This window comes from Poecilia formosa, unplaced genomic scaffold, assembly GCF_000485575.1.
Source record: "Poecilia formosa unplaced genomic scaffold, Poecilia_formosa-5.1.2 Scaffold231, whole genome shotgun sequence".
Taxonomy (NCBI): domain Eukaryota; kingdom Metazoa; phylum Chordata; class Actinopteri; order Cyprinodontiformes; family Poeciliidae; genus Poecilia; species Poecilia formosa.
This window is the reverse complement of record NW_006800170.1, coordinates 715121-736022: the sequence shown is the minus strand read 5'-3', so window position 1 is coordinate 736022 and position 20902 is coordinate 715121. Positions and strand designations below refer to the sequence as shown.

The following is a 20902-nucleotide window of genomic DNA, read 5'->3' as shown; positions in this document are numbered from 1 at the left end:
GGTTTTGTATGAGAAAATAAGAGAACATTGAGGTTCATGAACACCAGGGAACACACAGCCAGAGCTACAATGGAACGGTTTTAATTCAAAGCACAGTTAGATGTTTTAATGCCATATGTTGGAATGGCTTTGAGTTAAATATAGATAAGAATTTTTGGCAAGACTTGAAACTCTACATCCAAACTGAGTTGGAATTATTTTTTTAAAGAAATAACAGGGAACAATTTTAGCTTCAAGATGCACAAAGCTATAAACATTGGGTTTCTGCAAATCACAACGGCTTACAGCAATGACTGAGTGAAACTTGAGAGAAAGGTGATTCTATTACACATGCATGTACAAATGCATGTCACACTTCTCCGATTTTCATTCTTTTTATAATTTAACCATTTCTCAATGTCCTTCCAAGTCAGAATTCTGCATTACAGTACCATATGGTTTTGCAATACAAAAAGCCAAATGAAAACAAAAGCAACTTAAGTTTTTGCACGTGAACAAGTTCGACAAGTATTATTCTTGCAAGGTGAAAAAAACCCCCATACATTTATGACTTGACTATTTAATCAATTATCTCTTCCTAAAAGAACAGTTGAAAGGATAAAAAAAAATGTTTGCAAATATGTCTTGAAAACATAACATGACATTTTTATGTCGCCCTGAAAAATGAATATTTTATGGTTTTCTGGAAATATTTAATGTTCTAAATACTTAATATGATCTTTGTTAATATACTGTGACCTCAGTGGCACAACCTCATCACCTTCCCGCCAGCCAAACAAAGTCTCATGACAGCTACCCCCACCCTGGATTAGCTCACGCTCCCACTGTGTACACAAAACCCAATCCACAGAGCGAGGGTGGCCAAAAGCAAACCTCCGCCCCTCCCCCTCGTTCCCCTGGCTCTTCGCTGAAACGCGTATTAAATTATCACTAATGTTACAATCACATGTTTTACTCAATTAGCCTCCCACTGACAGGCTCAGCTCTCCATCAGGTTCCCCCTCAGTTATCCCATCATGGTCACTGCAGGCGGGAGGACGAGCCTCCAGGTTTTCGTCTGCAATAATGAATGGTAATGAAATCAATAAATTCACATAATCATTTGTCACAGTGGGATCCTTTCCTTTAAGCCATCAATCCACCTGGGTGTCTTTTTGCTCTTGTTTTCTCTTTGAGTTGGTTAGGATCCACTCTGAATGAATGGCTGCTCTGTCTTGGGAAAATCTGGCCCTTTGTGGAAGCCTTAATGGCCAAAAAAAGCAAAACACATGAAAGGCAGTAATTAATATGGAGCCAAATATTTCCAGAGCAGCCTTCTCTTTTCCGTTTCTTTATGAACAAATGAGGTAAGGAGGCGAGAGAGAAAGAAAAGCCCCGCAAACGAGGTGGTAGTTGTTGCTAAACTGCAGCTGTTATTAGGGCTGCAAAGTGATTTAATAGTTTTGCATGGGAACCTACTACGTCCTTAAAAGTAAATGAGTGACACAGTTGAAACTCCCAGCGTGAACCTCTCCCTGCTCACACCTCAACACAAACAGCTTTAATTCACAGAGACAGTATCTGTTGTGTACAAAAGAGCCGGGGCCCGCAGAAAGACAGGTTTCGGAGGGGCCAAATTCCTGATGGATTTTCTCGCCTCGCCTCGGGCCAGCTGCAAGGAAAATATCTCTGGAAGAGAGTGGACAAGCCAGCAAAAACAACTTGCTGACCTGACCGAGTCATCATTTATGGGTCTTGGAAAATGTGGCCCAAACAAAATTTAGGTTCGTTGCCTCAAAGTATCAGGAGGAATACGTCTGGGATTCTTTTCTGGCATAAGAAAACTTCATGAAACATCCCAAAAGGTTTAATCAAGGGAAAATCCATCTGAGAGCAGGATTCATATGAGAAACCCTTTAGCTGCGTGGTAATGTAGCTCTGCCAGCATGTGTGCTTTCATTCAAGATGGTCACAAAACGATTATTTTAAGGGGGCTTTATTGACCCATGTCATTCTTCACTGTAACATTTTATAATTTTAACAGTTTAGGTTTTTTTAAATGCATGAGTAAATATAAAATAAAAATCCATACATAGAATTTAATACTTGGAAAAATTAATGAAATTTAATTTAAAAACTCAAAGTAAATAGAATAAAATGTGATGAAAACTTAAATGGTAAATACATTTAAAAAAAATCAGAATAGGTAGAATCTAAAACAATATATATAATGTGATACCTAAAAAATAAATTAAATGAACTAAAACGTAATATTTTTTATAAATGAATAAACAATAAGCAGATTAACAAATATCCATCTTAGGAACATATTTATATAACAATTCCTGGCCATGCAGAAAGGGTCAAATAAACAGCTAAAATATGATTACCATGTTTAGAAATAACTGATTAAATAATTTACTTTAGTCCTTAAAATGAAAGAGGAGTTTTGGACAGAAACCGATGCATATTGTTCGCTCCTGTCTGGTTTAAATGTGATCTGATAGGCCTGGCCTCCAAACATACGACTCTCTTCCTTAAACAAATTGCTTAATTTTCCGCAACAAATCCTTGTTGTATAATGGCAACATGCTTCCAATTTTCTTCCTTGCTCTCCCTTTCAGTTCCAACCCAAAACTCATCTGACCTTCCCTGCCCCAGACCACCATGGCCAATCCTCCTTTTAATCCACCTCCATGTGCAGCTAACCAGGTCACCACGCCTGTGAGGAAGGTCCAGTGGTCTGTGGCTGGGCATGAAGAAAAGAGGAGACAACTTTATTACCCAGCAGGGGAAAGCTAACGGACAGGCCCCCCCACACCGCCCACAACCAGACAGAATAGGTCAAGCCTCGCCAAACCAGACACTGAGTGGAGATCCACGAGCTACAGCTGCCAGGTCACTGAAAGAGGCGATAAATCCTTCAGAGCAACAACAGAAACATCGCCTTTCATTAATGTGACGACAGCTGGTTTCAAGATCAGGAAAGTTTGGCCTTTGCATGTATGTAACAGAACATTTGTTTTCAACCGTGGCAAATGAAATGTGTTTTTTTTTTTTTTTCTCAGCATAAGTTTGGTTTCAAAGAATATTACAAATAAACATCCTCTAATATCTGGATTGATCTGGTCATTTCCTATCAAGTAGGCAGGTTGTGAAATAAAGTGGAAAAAGAATGATGGACATAAGAGATGATGCAAATTCTATAAATATATTCACAAGCAAGTAATTTGTTAGAGTTTTGTCTTACCTTGGTGTTGAAGCCCATTGCATTCTGCGAGGTTTTGTAGAGCTCTGGGTATTTTAGCATATTCTCTTTCCTGCAGGAGCGCTCAAATATTCCCAAAGTAAGAGGGGGTAAGGCAGTAAAGAGCTACATCAAGAAAAAAGCAACACACACACACACACAAAAATATCACGTTTCAGCTACACCAACATGGAACATTTACCAAAGTGATGAAACATCTGATATAAAATGTTAAGACAAAAAAAACAACAAATTAATAATTTGATGTTTGATGTACCGTGATTGCGTTCACACATGTGGCATGAAACTGCCTCTGCTCCTAATGTCAAAATTTTATTTAAAAAAAAATTATCCTCATTGCTGTTTTTTTTTATTTTTTATAACTTTTTGCAGTTCAGATCACTGCACAAAGTTCTGATTGGTGCATTTCTGCTGTAAACTCATGTCTGTTTTTAACTAATCACAGATGCCTATTCTGATCATTCCCAATACCTCCATATGCTTTAATTTGCTGGAAATTTGTTTCAGTCTGTTCTCCAATTGCGCTACACTTAAGTCTGATTATTGAGGACCACTGACCTTGAACCCTTTGGGGGTTTTGTTTTGATTGGTCACACTTTCAGTCCGTTCATATGCAAAATCCGTCTCCCAATAAACATCTGCCAGGTTCTGGACCAAGAGGCAGGTATTTAAGTCTGGCTTAAGTGTAATTTCTTAGAGATGTTGTAATGTTGCATGTAGCAGCTGCTGGGAGAGAAGCGCTGGTATTGTGTGTAGTCGAGAGGGCTCAGTGGCCAGTTGGTGTGCGATCCCTGCAGGCCCATCTGGAGCGGGAGTTGGCTGGACTGGCAGGACACAAGACATGCTCCATTGGGTTCTCTTTCTTATTCACAGCCAAGCCCTAAAGGACTTCTCTATTGAAGGGTGGATTCAGACCGCTGCCTCCAACAGACTCCCACACAGCCAAAAGAATTCCCCAAGTCTTTAAGAATGAAAAAATCTTAACTATAACCCCACTCATTCAAACACCGCTGGTAATATGGAATGGTGGTTTATTATATAACTGATTAAAGAGGCAGCACTGCTGAGCTGTCCTCGTCAACTGACAGTTCCTGCTGCAAATTGTTTCCATATTTGAGGAATATTTCTCATTTTGAACGGAGCTAAGTTGAAGTTTTATTGTAAAATTAACAAGCACACATTTTCCCCCCCCCTCTGCTTAATTTATGACAGATATGAAATATGAGCTCATTAGGAGTGGTCCTGTTATTGTGCCCTGTGGGATTCCCAAAATCAGCTCACTTGCCGCTCCACTCTTCCTATTCTTTTTATCATTCAAACGTGGCCACTCTAAATAACTACCCTCTGTGGCGCGAGCAAAGCTGTTATTCTTTCACATTCAGTGCATAGCTTGGGGCACAGAGGGAGTATCGACTTGACATCTGGTCATAAATAACAAAGAAATTTTTCAGGATGTAAATGCCACACACTGGCAAAAAAAGAATCACTTCTGGGGTACCAGAGCTAAACTGTTTGGTGTCAAAGAGGGGATCGGCTGGAGGTGCAAAGTGGTCTCTTCAGAGAATAAATATTCCCAACACTCACCACGTTATACAAGCCGATACACCAGCGTTCAAAGAGAATCTGTCCAGAGAAGCCATTGACGAATGCAAACCAGATCTGTGTAAAAAAATAAAATGAAATAAATAAATAAATATATATGTATGTATATATAATAAAAATTCACATTAAAAAGCAGGAAAGTTAAACAACAATATGTTCTGTTGTCCAAAAACATTCACAAAACTCTCTACTGGTGCTGTCCTCTGAAGCTATAAAACTAATAATTTATTAACAAGATTATAAATGAATGTTTTCCATTAATAACAGAATAAACCCCAATTCATACCTTTAGGTCAGGTCTACTGTCTGCTCAACTGTGAAGCCTGCCTATGTGATGTACTGTAATTTTCTGACTGTGCTCACTGTCCGCACCGACAGGGAATAACACTCTAAAAGGTGGTGTCGAGCATACAGGAGTTAATAAAAATGAGCTAGATTACAAGCAAAAAAACAAACAAAACAAAAACAAATCTACAAGAAAATACAGTATGGAGAGATCGACTGTTGTGAGCTAAAAATCGCATAAATAAGGCTGTGTGCCAAACTTCTTCTTGTAATGACTTTCGCTTTAGGAATTAAACCTTGCAAAATCTGAATAAATAAGTAAGTCAAGGTGGGATAGTTTGAACTTCTGACCTGGGATCAGCATATCATTGGTTGGACTTGCCAAATTTCTTAATTAGGTAAAATGGGGCCAATGAGAGAGAGAGGAAAAAAAAACCTTCATCCCTTCAATGGAAACGGTTCACTGTATTCACTGCAGGTTTACCTCTAAACCCGCTGCTCTACCTGACAACATGTGGGTGACAGATGAGGTTTGCTGCGCTGCGTAAGCCACTTAGGTAATCTGATCGAAGTAGACAAATGTAATGCAAACCATCTGTTGTGCGGAAATAAAACTCATGATAACCTCAAAAAAAGTTAAAAAATAAAGCGTAGAAAACTAGGACAAAAATTATGCATTCTGAATATGAATCCATCGGTACAAAGCTGATGTATCAGAAACACCGTGAAGCGAAACTGACAACCAATGGAAGCTATGATCAGAAACTGCACCTCACAGTGTTGAAGTTTGACAATTGGTGATCCAGGACAGGCTTTAGCTGCTGCCAAAACTGTCAAGAGAACATAAGGGAAGCTGTGTTTTGGCCATGGCCTACCAGGAATTTCCTCGCTTCATTTAACGTCATTATGAAGGCATGAACTGCTACAAATTCTCACATCGGGACAAAGCTTGTTTGACGGCCCCGCCCGCCACTGCTGCCAGTGTCTACACGACCAATACCAGTCTGCCCGCTGGTTTTTCCCCATTACATCGGGTTAGCATATGCATGACAACAAATAGTGGGGGGCCAGCCGATAAATCCCAACTTTCCCTGTGTGCCAGGATCCTGCCCCTCACCTTTCAGCTTCAGTCACACCCACCAATGACCGATCCTCTGTCAGGTCCACTCTATCATGATGATTTTTTTTTTTTTTTTACATGAGCAGCCTGTTAAATCATGTGGGGTGTTCAGATGAAAATGGAACCAGATGGCTCCGAATGCAAAGACAATAGAACCACAACCTCAGATGTTTTGGATCTCGGCTTGTTTAGAATTGCATTCAGATGCCGTTGCTAGGAGTTATGCACGGTATGGATGAAGCTCAAGTCATGAGGCAGGTTCAGCCATTAGGATGGCTCAAGGGTTGGTACGGAGCGGCTTGTGGGTAGGTCAAACTGCTGAATTAATTACAGATCTGCTCAATAAGAGCCTCTGGGCCGATACATTGTTGTGCTAAGTTAAAAAAGCCTCCTATTCACATGGTGGGGTTGCTGCTTCTGTGCGAGTGTTTTGGCCTCGTCCTCCAGGTTCCAATGGCTTCGCTCTCTTTCTCACTCTCCCATCTCTTGAGGGACAGATGCATTGATTTGCTCATTAGGGGAAGTACCAGGCAGGGTTTTACTTCCCTTTTTTCTTCCCCTCATTGAGTGCCACTCAGTGAAGGGGTGTGGCTGGCCTCTCTCCCTCACTGCACATCATGAAAACATTGTTGGAGCAAAAGCGGGAGCTGGAGGGGGAACAAAAAAAGGGGGTAGACGAGAGACTAAAGAGACTTGCATATTCATCAGCAAATGAAAAATCACTGATTCCAAGGTTGCTCCACAGCGCTGCAGAGCTGTATAAGAGCCTCGGTCAGGAAGAGGCTGGGTGGGAGTGACATTTGTCCCCAATAGTGTGAGTCTGGATACTCTTAAGTTTGGCTCGGCGGGATTGCTAATTGAATTCATTCACAAAGCAAGCAAAGTATAAAGCGGATGACAAAAAGGGAGCTGATAAATATGCTGGAAATATGTGACGCTCTGAACAGAGGTTGTATGACAACGCCAAGCTCGGCCTTTAAGTATTAATTCAGTCCAAATGGTTGGTAAGATTTTACTCTTGTACTCTGAGCATTCCTGAACCACAGTGAGCTTGATTGAATGAGAGTTTTATATTGCCTCATATGCATCCCTCGTCCATCAGGTCCCCAAGTAGCGCCCAACGTTATGTCAATCAAACACCAGAAGCTATAAAGGTTGCGCATTTCAATAGAGTTGCTATGGATTCTCTCACAAAGGATTCCCATCATTAAAATGAGTAAATTCAAGTCTTTTCATTGCTGGTCTTTATCCAATTGTAACTTGTTCCAAAGTCAAACTTGGGAATTAAACTCAAGGTTTCTTTAAACCATTTTGTTTAAGAAAAGCAAGGCCTCGCACAAAGATATTCAGATTCACTGAATTAATTATTTATTTATTTATTTATTGCCATCCTACAACTATAGACTTTAATGTGATCTCTCAGGATTTTATGCGTAAGAGCAACCAAGTAATGCATAATTATGAAGTGGAACGAAAATGTGTTTTTAAAGATTATTTCACAAACAAAAATTCAATAATTGAGGTTTGCATTTTTGTTCTGCCCATTTTACTTTGACACACTTAATAAAAAACAGTGTAACCAATTGTCCCGGTCAACAGAATTTACTTGTGTTTATTTGAATCTCATTACAGATGAGCTGTGAGGTTTGTTAGAGAACATTGGTGGAGAAACGGCATCAAGGAGGCTAAGGAACATACCAGACAGGTCAGGGAGAATGTGGTACAGATGTTTTAAAATGTAATGAAATATAAAACTATTTACCCTAGACTTTAACTAAGAGTTTATGGCAAGACTCAAAAACATCCCATCAATCCAGTCTGAAGAAGCTAAGCTATTAAGCAAAAAAGAATGGGGAAATATTTCAGCGTCCAGATCAGCAAAGCCACGAGACCTACCCACAAAGACCTGTAAGTGTTTTGAATGGTGCTTCTATGTAGGCTCAGTTGAGGAAATAAAAATCCCCTTTTAAGATAAAAAAAAAATAAAAATACAAAGTTGATTTGTAAAAAAAAAAAAACATTGAGGTTTGGACTTCTATGCAACAGAATCATTGAAGCCAAAAGAAACTTTGAGGTAGTTGCACTGCTCAACCATGCAGTTAAGAGACAGTCTTATGCACTTATAATAAACCCCATAATGACTGACAGAATCATTAGCTGCTCCAAGCGTTTGCACCCATGTTCAAGTCTCTCACAATGAAGCAACAGAAGGGCTTTTCTAAAGAATCAAAGAGTTTGGGGATAGAGAGGCAGATGAAAGAGATCTAACCATTGAGTCTAGTATTCATATTGTACAAATCAGTGTATAGGACAATGACGTGGAGAACAGAATGTCAAAATTTCTATTAGCAGCCAATTCTCTTCTTGCAAACCAGCCTTAAAGTTGAACAGAATAAAGATGAGTACTCAAACGTAAACCCACTAGTGCAACAAACGTAGCTTTTAATCATACCCTGGAGCTGAAGGTGGGTTTTTTTGTTCAGACACTGCAAATACTGAACCAGTGATAGACTGGAGAAATGTCTCATTATCTGCTTCAGACCCCTAAACACATGTTAAGTTGGCGGAAGAAGTGAATACGTCTGGAGGGCCACAAAAAGTGCGCCCAAAGTCTAGATGGTGGATTAAAATTTTGGTAAAATCACTGACATGCAGCCTGGTGAATTTCAAACAGCAAATACAAAAAAAAGAACAAAGATATTGTCTTGATTATATATCATTCACTTCTGGAAAGTGTCCTTTATTTAGTCCCTTACAATAGAATGTGAAATACTTGGTGATAAAAAGCAACAGGTGAAAGTAATTCAATTTTTGGGAAAGAATGAAATGTCAAATGTAAGGGTTCGTTGTCATATAATCAAGTTAGTCTAAAATTGAATTTTCCCTTGGATTTGTGTGTGTAACTTCAACTTAACCTGATCCTGAAAAGGGCAGTGTGGTCGAGCAGATGTAATGGAAACAAAAATGCACTTGTAGTCTCTTTCTACAAGTCGCACACTGGAATGTCTTAGGTAGCTGACTGATTTTTCATGGCAAATAAACTGGAAAGCCACCCGAGGTCAGAAAATGTCAACGAAAGAAAAACAGTGCTCTTATTTTAAACAATGTTTAATGTCTGCTTTTCATCCACAACGACAGCAGAAAATGTTGCAACATACCTTCTTGTTTTATTCTGTGTTTGTTAATCTTGCATATGTTTTAATGTTTTCCACTGATTATAATTCAAATGGAGAAGAAGCATTTTCTGGATCCGAACTGGAAGTTAAATACATTTTCTCATATATGGCATCTTACTTTTCAGGTGCCATCCAGCTGGTTTAAAGGGAACAGACATGCAATCTAGATAGATTGTTATTGTGTGCGTCACAGTGAAACACAGATTAGAGAAAGCCAAGGCAAGACATGTCTGAGGAGCCCAGGCAGAATGACAACTGTTCCCACCGTTTTCCAAAAACAATGCGTTTTATAGGAACGTGCCCAACATGCCACGATGTGGATACAAGAGGAAATGCAACCTGAGGAAGGTAGAAAAAGAGCCCAGATGACCAGTCCAACCGTTCAAGCTGAACCCCAACATCAATGTGCGCAATTTTCTGGTTGTACTTTTGTGCAAGTGTGAAGCATCATGAACTCCACTGGACAAGACCAAGGGGGTTCCAGTATTGACGACTGCCCTCCATAAAAAGGGCCAAACTGGAATCTCACAAATGAATGCTGACAGGTGCCAAAGTTTCTGGGAGAAAATCCCTTGAACTGATTTATTTTGGCCAGCTACATCTACGCTGCAGTATGTTTATAGAAACTGAAATTAAGCTTTCAAAGAACCTCAAATGTGGAAACATGGAGGTGGCTCAGGTTTTGTTTTGGGGCTGATTTTCTGCATCTGGTAAAAGAAAGTTATTTTTTTATATAGGAAATAAAAAATAAACCATGTCATAACTGTCAGATTTTAAGTTGTGTCAAGGATAGTTATGTGTATATCTATTTATTTTGGAAGGTTATCAAAACATTTGTAATGAGTGTAGTTCTCCAATAAGAACTGTGAAAGGTAGAATTAACATTGGTAAGCATTTGGCTAAACCTGTAAGTAACAAGCAATAAATCAATAAATTGCATGATGAATTAAAATGAGACATGATTTCCATTTGGACAACAGTGATGAAGAGATATTCTCATTTAATATTGCTGGAAAACTGCCATTTGGAGAAACGCTGCAAGCATTTGACACAATACAAAGTAGTTAGTTTGAACTACCTGCCACTTTTGCCTATTTTCTCCATCTAAGGTGAATGAATATTACTTTTTTTAAATGACATTTTGTTTACCGAGTTCTCATAATCCATTTTAATTATTGTTGTGTTGGCTATTTTGTTGGTTTATTTAAAATAGTAAAATGTTTTCAAGTTCCAGGGTTACACATTCTTCAGAAAATGCTTTTTGCTCTTTGAGAGGATGTACTTGCATTAATATGGCATTTCTGTTGTCATATTAGTTGAAAATAGTCTCAGGATATTATTGTTTATTGTAATAATTTCTGGGACAATTTATCATCCTGCAAGATTCATTAATGTAACTGGCCTCCATTGGGTATTAAAGAGCAATTTAAGTGTAAAAATAGAATAATTCAGTCGACCTCTAACTATTATGTAGGTTAAAGGACCTTAAAGGAGCAAGCTGCAAATTAGGAGCCCTCTTTAAGACTGAAAATCCAAGGTTAAACCTATAGTTATGCAAATAAAACATTCAATATTGTTTTGTTGCATCTATCTGAGTGAGACTGTGTGATGAAACTCTCAGTAGCATCCAGGTTTGAATCTCTGATAAGACACAATGAATAAAAAGATGGATAAGAACATCTGAACACTGGTGGCGATAAGGACTGCTACTGCTGATAGCAGCTACTTAGCCAGTCTGGTCACGCTTAGTGATAGCTCTGAAGCAGCTATCTGCGCCGAGTCTGGTTTCTGTCAAATGCAATCAAACTTGTCACACACAGAATAACAGAGGTAGGGACTAACATGAAAATCTATCTAAAGCCCGTCTACTGACAACATGGTGGTCAGCCTGTCGTAGCTCCTGATGAAGTGAGCAGGTTCACAAACTGGTCGCTGACTGTAGTAACTCAGGTCTAGCTTGAACAGCAGATGAAACTACTGTAGGTGCCATCAGTGGCATCTTGAAGAGTTTATGCATTCTGCTAGCTCAGGATATTAATTTATCACTGAAAATAACCAGGGAACATTTTCTTTTATGTTATTTGGTCAATACGTTTTGACATCCATTTGATTCTTTGCGTTATGTTTAGTATGGAGAGACTTTGTTCGACTTACCTCAATAATGTAGAGCACAATGTTCTTGTAGAAGCAGTACAGGATGCATTTGGCTACACGGTTGTAATTCCAGGCTCCGTGGACGAGCAGCAGATTCTTCAAGTATTTGAACTGTGTGGGAGGGAGTAAATGGAGGGCAACGACATGATGAATGAAGAGCGGAAGCCTGAGTGCAGCACAGCTCTAATCGTTCTTCATAATTAGAGATCATAGCTGGAACATTGAAGCAACTAAATGTACTTCAAGATTAAAGCAAGCGTTTAGTCTTTTTTTTTTTTTTTCCAGCGGAAATCTGAAGGACCAGTATAAGATTTTGGCCAAATCCCTCACTAACACATTCCAAAAAAGACCAGTCACAGACTGCAGGGCCAAGCTTTAAATTGCAGCAATTAGCGAGGTTCGTATAGGGGTATTGGTCTCCAAAAGCTGTGCATTACACTTCAGTGGCTTTGTGGTTATGCTATTATTTAGAGCTTATGTTAAATTTTCAAATTATGGACTTATCTTTACAATACAACAAGTAATGAAAGGCAAAAATGAATAAAAACCCAGTAAAAGCTGGACTGCAGGTAAATTAAGATTATTAGATATGGAGTAGGCCTTAATCCAGATATAAATGTACAGAGAAACTGCATCAATAACAGAAACTGTAGGAAAAGTCAAACTTTAAATTGTGATTTCTGTGCACTTTCCATTTAAGAATTTTATGCGTTACCAGACCTAAAACTTGATTTTTTTTTAAAGATTTTTTTTTTTTTTTTTTTTTTACATTTGAGACAATTTACAAAAAAAAACAAAAAAACAAAAAAACATTTCCCTGAAAGTGCTTGTGCAGTTGACAGGTTTCCTCTGCATCTTTTACGAATTAGGAAATAAAAGCTTTGAAGTTGACTGCATTATAACCTTTTAAGCCAAATTACATCAGTCCCATTAAAAAAATCTATATATGAAGCTCAGACTTCCTAAAATCAGGACCAATTCTAAAGTGTGTGAACTTTATACCTTCTCCCTGTTGAAGGCTGTTCCGATACTTTGTTCTGTATCTGAACCATCTTAGAACTTGCTTACTGTCAGGACCACAGGTCCAATTAAAGTGGGCAAGAAGTTAAAATGTTCCTTGGAAACGTTCCTTTTTTCTGGGTTTTTCTGTAAGTCATCAGGCAGAAACCAAAAAAAACAAAATACTGGTGGCCAAAATTCCAGAATTTAACTTCATGAAATTGTAAAGTTAGATTGTCATGTGGCAAATCAAAGATAAAAAAAATAGTCCAAATTAAAAAGAAATGCAATGCAAATAAAGAAATGAGATAAAATAAGTCAGAATGTCTGGCACCAGATCTATATCTTTTTGCCATATTTATGTATCCTAAGGTAGTAGGAAATTATTCTCTGAAAAAAAAAATATAGTGAATCACTTCCTTCCTTACCTATTGCTGCCCACTGTTGGTAAGCTGGCTGAAAGAAGGTTCCCTGAGAAGATAACTTGATTAATTTGTCTGCTTCTATTTACTTATTATACTTTAGTTACTCTATAAAGAGCAGAACAACATAAAAATTTTATATTCTGCTGCATTAGCACCTCAAAAGCGCTGCTAAATTTATTGTTTCATGCTTAAATGATTATTATAAGAATCCATATGTGCATCGTTTACCATAAAGAAGAAATTGCAGTTTTCTGTTTAAAATGAAAGCAATTACATCATGTTATGCATTTGTTTAAAGTTTTTTTCATACAGAAAATTTGTGGTGCTTTTTACTCAACGATCCCAAACATATTATTTCTCTGGGGGTCTGCTGACTTCTTTTTCAGTGTCATCAAAGAATTATCTGTAAAATAGTAGTGGTCTCCAGCTAGCGTGACCAACCCTCGTGTTGGATATATTCATTTAAAAAAAAAAGAAAAAAAAGTTGAATACACGGTAGACGGACAGCAGAGGTGCCATGACCCAAATATTTTTAATCCTGAAACCGACTCAGCAAGCAAACCTGACTTCTATAGGAGCAAAAAACTGAATCTCCAGCAGAAAGGAGCTCATCCAATTCTCTTCATGATCATTTACTTCATGTAGAGGGATAAAAATAACAAGCTGTGTGATTTTCTAAGACTGATTCTGGTTTGAACTCGGCAAATTACAGTTAATGTGCTGTAGCAGTAAAACACCAGTTGAGGTCTGGAGGTGCAATTTAATTTAAAGCAGGGGCAAAAACCTAAATGGATTATTAGACCACTGAGTTTTGAAGGACACACTCTCCACATGTCATATGGATCAAAGGCCTCTTGAAATATAATTGCATGCTGAAGTACAGAAGATGTACTGTTGGCTTCTCATCCTCGAAAGCCTCTTAGCGTTAACAGAAACACGATGCGCCGTACATCGAAGCGGTGGATCAGGAGCTCCCCGGCTTTTGTTGCTTACACATATCGCATATCGACGGAGTGTTCCAGACGAGCTGGTTACCAGGACGCAAGCAGGTATTTACACAACATTTTGCCAGAATCCGTTTTCGTGGAGCTTTGTTGGGAATTTGATGTCAACAGGCGCCTGTTTTACAGGTGTTTCTACTTCAATGTTAAGCCCCAGCTCATTCAGATAGATCACCTATTGTTATTCAGAACAATGTGCAATCCTATCACTTACACAAACCACGCGAGAAGGCAGTGGCAGAAACAACAGAAATGTATCACTATACCCTGCTGATAAACTAAGAAAACAAAGTAGATGTTTATGTTTATTTTAGTTCAGGTGTATTCCTATGGGTGATGTTTGCCATTCTGGTACAAACACATTTTAAAGATTCACTATTATTTTTCATGTCACACTACTCAGGTCTTAAACGCGTCTTATCCTTCAGTTTGACCACTTTTCATGTGAGGAAAACTTGAAAACACTTCCTCTTTCCTCGTGATAGAGCATGCTATTGCGCTCACCTGGGCAATAGAGTAGTCAGAAGAGTTTGCCGCCTGCAAACCCTCGTTGCCAGAGATTCCCACTCCGACATGAGCTGTCTGGATCATTCCTACGTCGTTAGCTCCGTCCCCAATGGCCAATGTGATCACCTTCACTTGTTTCTTCACCATTTCAACCACCTCCGACTTCTGAAGTGGAGAAACTCTGAAAGAAACCAGCAACGCTTGTATTACACAATGCATGATTTAGCAAGTTTAAAAGAAGTCATGTTTTTATTGTGTAACATTCTTTTTTTTTATTTTGAGGTGGACCTTTACACTTTGAGCAGTGCAAAAAAAAAGCCATATATGTATGGGTAAAGGATTAAATGGCATTCTGTGTTTAATCAGGAAGTAATTTCATATTTTCAGTGAAGGAAATGGACACGTTTGTAACTTAAAGCTTTTTTGGAAAGAATTAATGTTTTATTTTACCACATTAAAGATATTAAGGGAGTAAAATTAGGAGGAACGCATTTGTAGCTTTTCATAGCTTTTGCGGAGGAACTGGGATGAGTTAAAATTTGTCTTGGTTGGGTGCAGCATTGCAAATTCTGCAATATTTTCAGCTTATATCCAGTCGGCTTGATACATTTGCATCAGCAAAAAAGTTAAAAACCAAACTCGGGCAATAAATCTCTTCTGCAGACACAGGAAAGGACAAAGGGCACACGGTTAGCGGCAAAGCACAATTTCTGCAAAGGGAAATGCGCAAGTTCAAAGAATTCACATTATAACAAGAAATCAAATAGCACATGCCTTTCCAACAGTTAGTCAGTGGAGAACGTTATTTATTGACTTGGTGCTCAGACAGTTATTACCTGTTGCATGTTTAGTGTGAAGAAAGCAAGGGCATTGGGGAGCAAACCTGCAAGCGTATTTTTCCATTTGAGCTCCACCGTGCCAGGCAAGTCGGCTGCTGACACTTCATGCATCCAGGGAAGAAAGATCTGTCCACAGCTCCATATGAAGTAATATACTCCACCCATTAGAGATTTTTATGTTATTTGACTGGAGTCCAAGTAGAAGGAGTCAGAGTATATTTACTGTTGCTGTGTTGACACCTGACCTCTAGTAAAAATACATCCAATACAAGAGTATGCAGTTTCCTTCAACTCATTAAATGCATAATCAGCACAGCCAGCTTTGATTTAGACGTATTTCACACATAGTTTGTATTTAATATCAACTTAGATTATTCTCTAGATGTCATTTCATATTTTTTTTTCCAGTTAATTAATAACTAGGTCATAAAAGCAAACTAAATTGAAACAAAGACATAAACTGCTCACATCTGAAACATTTTACATTTACAAGCCTAAAACGGTAAAAAAACATGGAAGATCCCTCTTTGTGAACAAAATGCAACGCAAATAAACGTCATATCTGTCTTTAAAGGGTTAAGCTGCGAAAGCTTATTTTCTGAGGTTTATGGAGAATTTTTCCTTCCCTGGTGTATCTTTGTGTGTACCCAAGGCAAACACAGTTGGAGGGGGAAGAAAAATAAAAATTTGAGATCATGTACACGGTGCAAAGGTAATAAGGTACTCTGAGAACTGCTGCTGATTTCTGGCCAGGTAGCCCGTCACAGGCGCTTAAGCATATAAGTACTTCCTACAGTGGCAAAGGAGGTCACTGGAGTATCTTTTCATTGCCAGTTTTATTTATTAGTGTTATACGGTTTTGATAATAATAGAGAAATAGAATTATTAGTACTCCAAGTTTAATGTGTCTTTATGTGTGCAGGTTCTGCTGTCATCAATTTGGGAATTGTGATTTCATTTAGAGAAATATTTTCATATCCTGCGTCTGATCAAAACTGATGGCTTGTTGGAATGTTTCAAAGGTTCACTTGTATTTCAGGCTCATTTTATTCCCTCAGGAGTAAATTTTACCTGCAACAAATGACTGCTTTACAGGACAAGGCCAGATCCAGGAAGTACTGACGCACTCCGAACGTTAGGGCGTATTTCAGAGTCTTCCCGTCAATAATGAGAGCAAAGTCATTTTCCTTGTAGATGGCTTCTCCCAGAAGTCCACAGTGGTGGCTAAGAGTTTCCCTTGTTGCCTGGAAGATACAAAATACGAAAATCACAAATACTAGTTATGTACAGCTAGATCTGTTTAGAAGCAATAATATAACCTCTATTCTTTTGCTTTGATACAGATGTTAGAAAATTGTACATGTAGAAGAACAATGAACTAAAAGCACCTTTTGTATAAATTTGAATAAAAGTTTCACACAGCAGCTCAAATAGACTCCTCACAGGCCTTCACATAGATGATCTCTGTGTAGAGTCATGTATATTGCAATGTTATCCACTTAGTATTAAACACTCTTGACTTGGGCCTACTCCAACCTATTTGTAGCAATTATAAGTCATATTTCCTTAATTTATCCCAGGATTTTTCTTCAAAAACTGGACTGAATTCTTTAATCAACTCTCCCTTCGTGAGGTGTGTAAATTTAAGGCATGTTTGTTTGAATATGCGGACTTTTTTTGTATTATAGTAGGAAAAAAAAAAAAAACTGTCCTTGAATCAGAGTTTTGAATAAATAATAAAGTCCACAAGCTTTGTCTGAAACATTTGTTCAGAGAAAGCTTGAACAAATGTAGGATGTAAAGCGTTATGAACATAATGTCTGCCACCCTCCAGTCATTCCCAACTGCGCCCTAAATTTCAAAGTTCCTTTTTTTTTTTACATTTTTAGAATGAAAAGTTTTGTTAAATTATGATAAAACTTCACATGTGGAGGTTATTTTGAGACGTACCTCCTACCAAAGCATGTCAGATACTGCAGCACACCTTCAGGTGTTGGTGGAGTTCATTGTATGGCAAATCAGGGATGCTTTAGTCGCAACTCTCCATCAGGCAGGTGGTCATGCTGCTAGGTCTGATCAGCTTACATCTTAACTCCAGTTTCTAACACCAAACTGCTGAGGAACATCTGCTTTTCATCCTGGATGTTTATTATCATCTTTCATATTTATTACACTTAGACTCAGGCTATGAGGCGATACCGTTGATAAACTGAAGACGGATTCTGATATCTTTACAGTAGATCCAACGATGACTGATAAGAGATGATGCGGAAAAAAATAAACGATTCTGACAAGAGGATCAGCTGTCATGGAAAACAGGCATGTCTGGAAGGACGGAGCGGTGAGATCACCGTTTTTATCTTCCGTCCTCTCCACAGATGGTGAGGAGAGTTTCTTAATATCAGACAGGTAGGGAGTCACTTTATTTAACATAAAACATAAATAATATCTTTGGATTCATGTGTCGTAGTGAAAATCGTTCATTTATAAACAAGCTTCCACTCGGAACATAAAGTAAAAGAGAAAGTGTTGAATATGTGGTGCCAAGCAGATGCACAAACAGCTGAACTCGTATAAAGAAATAATGGAGACCATTTTCAGAACTGAAGGAGGAAGGTGCCTGGCCTGGTGTGGAGGTCAGATATGTCAAAGCCTTCAGATTGCACCATGGGGACCGCGCAATTTTCGCCTGGCATAACAGAACTCTGAAACCTCAGCTTAAGGGAAATATTTGGAGAGGGAGGCTTTACGTTTCACAAAGTGAGCAATGCAGACCGAGAGACACGCACGGAGAGAGATGATGGATTAACAGGAGGGAAGCTGAGCAAGAGGATACAAGGCGAGAGCAGCTGGGAGGACTTTACCATCCTGATGGGATCTATAAAACAGCTTGAGATGGCGAACAGCGGGCAAGCGCATGTGTATCCATGAATGCGTGTTGAGGTCAGGGTACCCACAGGCTGGAATATCTAAATTTAAGTACAACAGTTAGATCCGAGTTGCCCTGGGTCGTTTTAGATTACATCTCGGTGCATTAGCAATGCATGAAATGCTCTCTGTACAGACCACTGGAACACTTTGTTTGGGACATCAGCAATCCATCATAAAGTCTGATAAGCAAAGTTTACAATTTCCTCAAGTACTTTGCTCATTTCCCCCCTTATTTCCACTGAGGAATTTTAGCGCTAATGCTACGCGTCTCCGGCTAAAGCCTCTTTGTTATGGCTATAATCACCAGTTGAGCCTATGTGACGAGCTAGTGTTTGGTTTTGGAACGGGTATGTGGTGGCCATTCAGAAATCCACGGGAGCTTCCCATAAAGACTGAGCTCCATTGTTGATATAGTTCTTGACTGATGCAGCCAAAAGGACGTGACCGTCATGATGTGGAATCTGGACATTTGTATGGATCAAATGTCATCATCTGTTCAGACTCAGAGGCCTACAACAAGGGGACACTCAAACTTCATTAAAAAAAAGCACAGAGATGGGTTTACACACTTATTTGTAAAGGTGAGGCCAGGCCTAAACAAAACATGCTCATTACACTTTTTGAAAAAAATAACTAGATTTAGATTTTAGTCTGCTTAGTTCTGCATATTTGGATATATTTTCAGAATGACCTGCTTTCGAGCCTCTGTTTGAATCAACATAAGCTGCTGCTGGCCACGCCCCCCGACTCAACATTTACACTTGGCACTTGAAAATGGCTGCAAACAGATGCACCATTATACAACTGCAAATTTTTGAAAAGTAGAATTAGAGCCTCCAACACAACCAAGAAGGATGCAGCAAAATGTTTCTGGATGGTAAGTCAATAATGAAACACTTGTGTTTTCTAGCAGCGGTTGTCCAGCGCATGTAGCAGGAAAACCAGCTAACTAAACATCCTGGAGCTCTACTTGGGATGCTTGGTGTTGAGCTGGGCTCGGTGGTGTTCATCAAATATGACTTGTCGGACGGTTTTTGAAATTGCTTGCTTTCCAGATACCAAAAAACATTTACTTATTACCAAGAAAAGCCTGTGTGGGTTTTTTAAGTGCTTGAACTTTTTTTTTTTTTTTTTTTTTAAAGAAGTTGAGACATAAACGGAAGCATTAAAATGTACAAGTAAATGTAGCATAGTAGGCCTCCTCTAAATTAGAAACTAATGCTAGTTCAGGCATATTTGGAACTGAAAACTGGCAAAAAGAGATCCATGTTTGAATAAGTGCTCTCATACCTGCTGACCCCGCAGCCCGGCTCTCTGTCTTGGTGGACAGCTTTCTGTTTCTGAGTTTTAACAAACTGCCTTATGTAAGCATCTGCTCAACCACAGCAGAATGGGAGCTGACATTTCAAAGCACTGGCCTGTGGGCTGTGTGAATGCACCAACCTAACATTCTACCTCGGCTCCATTTATCACGTTTAACAAACGTCTGACAGAGTGAAGGCCGTCCGTCATCACCGAGAACCACCCCCTCCAGCCGCTTCATTCACGGCTTTTCGTCTTCTTCCCCGTCTTTCTGTCTGACAAAGCCGAACCCGGTGGAGTCTTGGCTTCAATCGACATATGTAGCTTTTCCCCTTGCTGAAACTGCAGGGACTTGCCCTTTTCAAGCGCAGGAACAACAGACATGACTCTCCTGCAAGGGGGTTAACAGACTTCCCTGTTGGGTGTCGTCATGTTAAATGCGGATTTCAGGATGTGGGCTGGGTTTTTATGGAAGGCACCCTGTGGCCTCGTCCTTCAACACAGGCAAATATTTCTGGCAAAGAAAGATTTGCCAGAAAGTGAGGATAGTTAAGAGTTACTTCCAAAGCAAGGGATGAATTGTTATTAATTAACATAAAATGTGTGTAGCCCTATTTAGATTTTCCAATTAGTCATGTAGAAGTACAGGCTCACAGCAACAACTTGACTTTTTATAAAACTTCTGCAGAGGTTTCCTTAAAAAGTAGGATCTTAAGTTCCTTTAACATCTTGCAATGATAGATCTTCAGAGCAGATGTAGAAACCACAGAAGTAAATTCTGCTGAAACGTGTTTACACTACAGATATACAGAGGAATTGGCTCGTGTCCCCAAAATTAGCAAAGTTTTAGTTCAATCAACTTTAACAACACTCTTTAGTGTGGATGTAGTTACCGAGTTAAGGAAGCTAACTTAGTTTAAAAAGTTTATTTCAGTATTAGTAAGGTAATGTAAGAAGGACGACAGCGATGCAAAAAGATATTTAGAGGAAACTGTTTTCTCTAACACGTTTAAACGTGTGCAGTTCATTCAGGCTGTAGGAGAGAGATAGAGCAAGATTAGCAACAGGAAAGCTGACAGGAAACAGGAAAGCTGAACATAGTACAGCAACATTTTTATCCTTTTTTTAAGCTTTTAATTTCTGCCATGCAACAACACTGGGTTTGGAAAGGTTGACAGCGTCTTCAAAATCTTAGCTATACTTAGTTATACTAGCTGGGCTGACTGTGCAAATTGCCAAAATTAGATGTTAGTCAGTTTGAATTTCTGGTCTCCAAGTCAATGAATGTCTAATTCTCTGCAGAACTTGATGGCA

General features: G+C 38.9%; 1 protein-coding gene across 1 annotated transcript in view; it reads right to left on the bottom strand.

Annotated features, from left to right (window-relative positions):
* atp8a1 (ATPase phospholipid transporting 8A1) overlaps positions 1-20902 on the bottom strand; it is an 84249-nt gene that overhangs the window by 19148 nt on the left and 44199 nt on the right. The window contains exons 25-29 of the mRNA XM_007568821.2: positions 16427-16599; positions 14514-14697; positions 11585-11695; positions 4832-4906; positions 3230-3352 (exon numbers count right to left, since the gene is read on the bottom strand). Of these exons, the coding sequence (XP_007568883.1) occupies positions 3230-3352; positions 4832-4906; positions 11585-11695; positions 14514-14697; positions 16427-16599 (666 nt within the window). The remainder of the gene's footprint in view (positions 1-3229; positions 3353-4831; positions 4907-11584; positions 11696-14513; positions 14698-16426; positions 16600-20902) is intronic.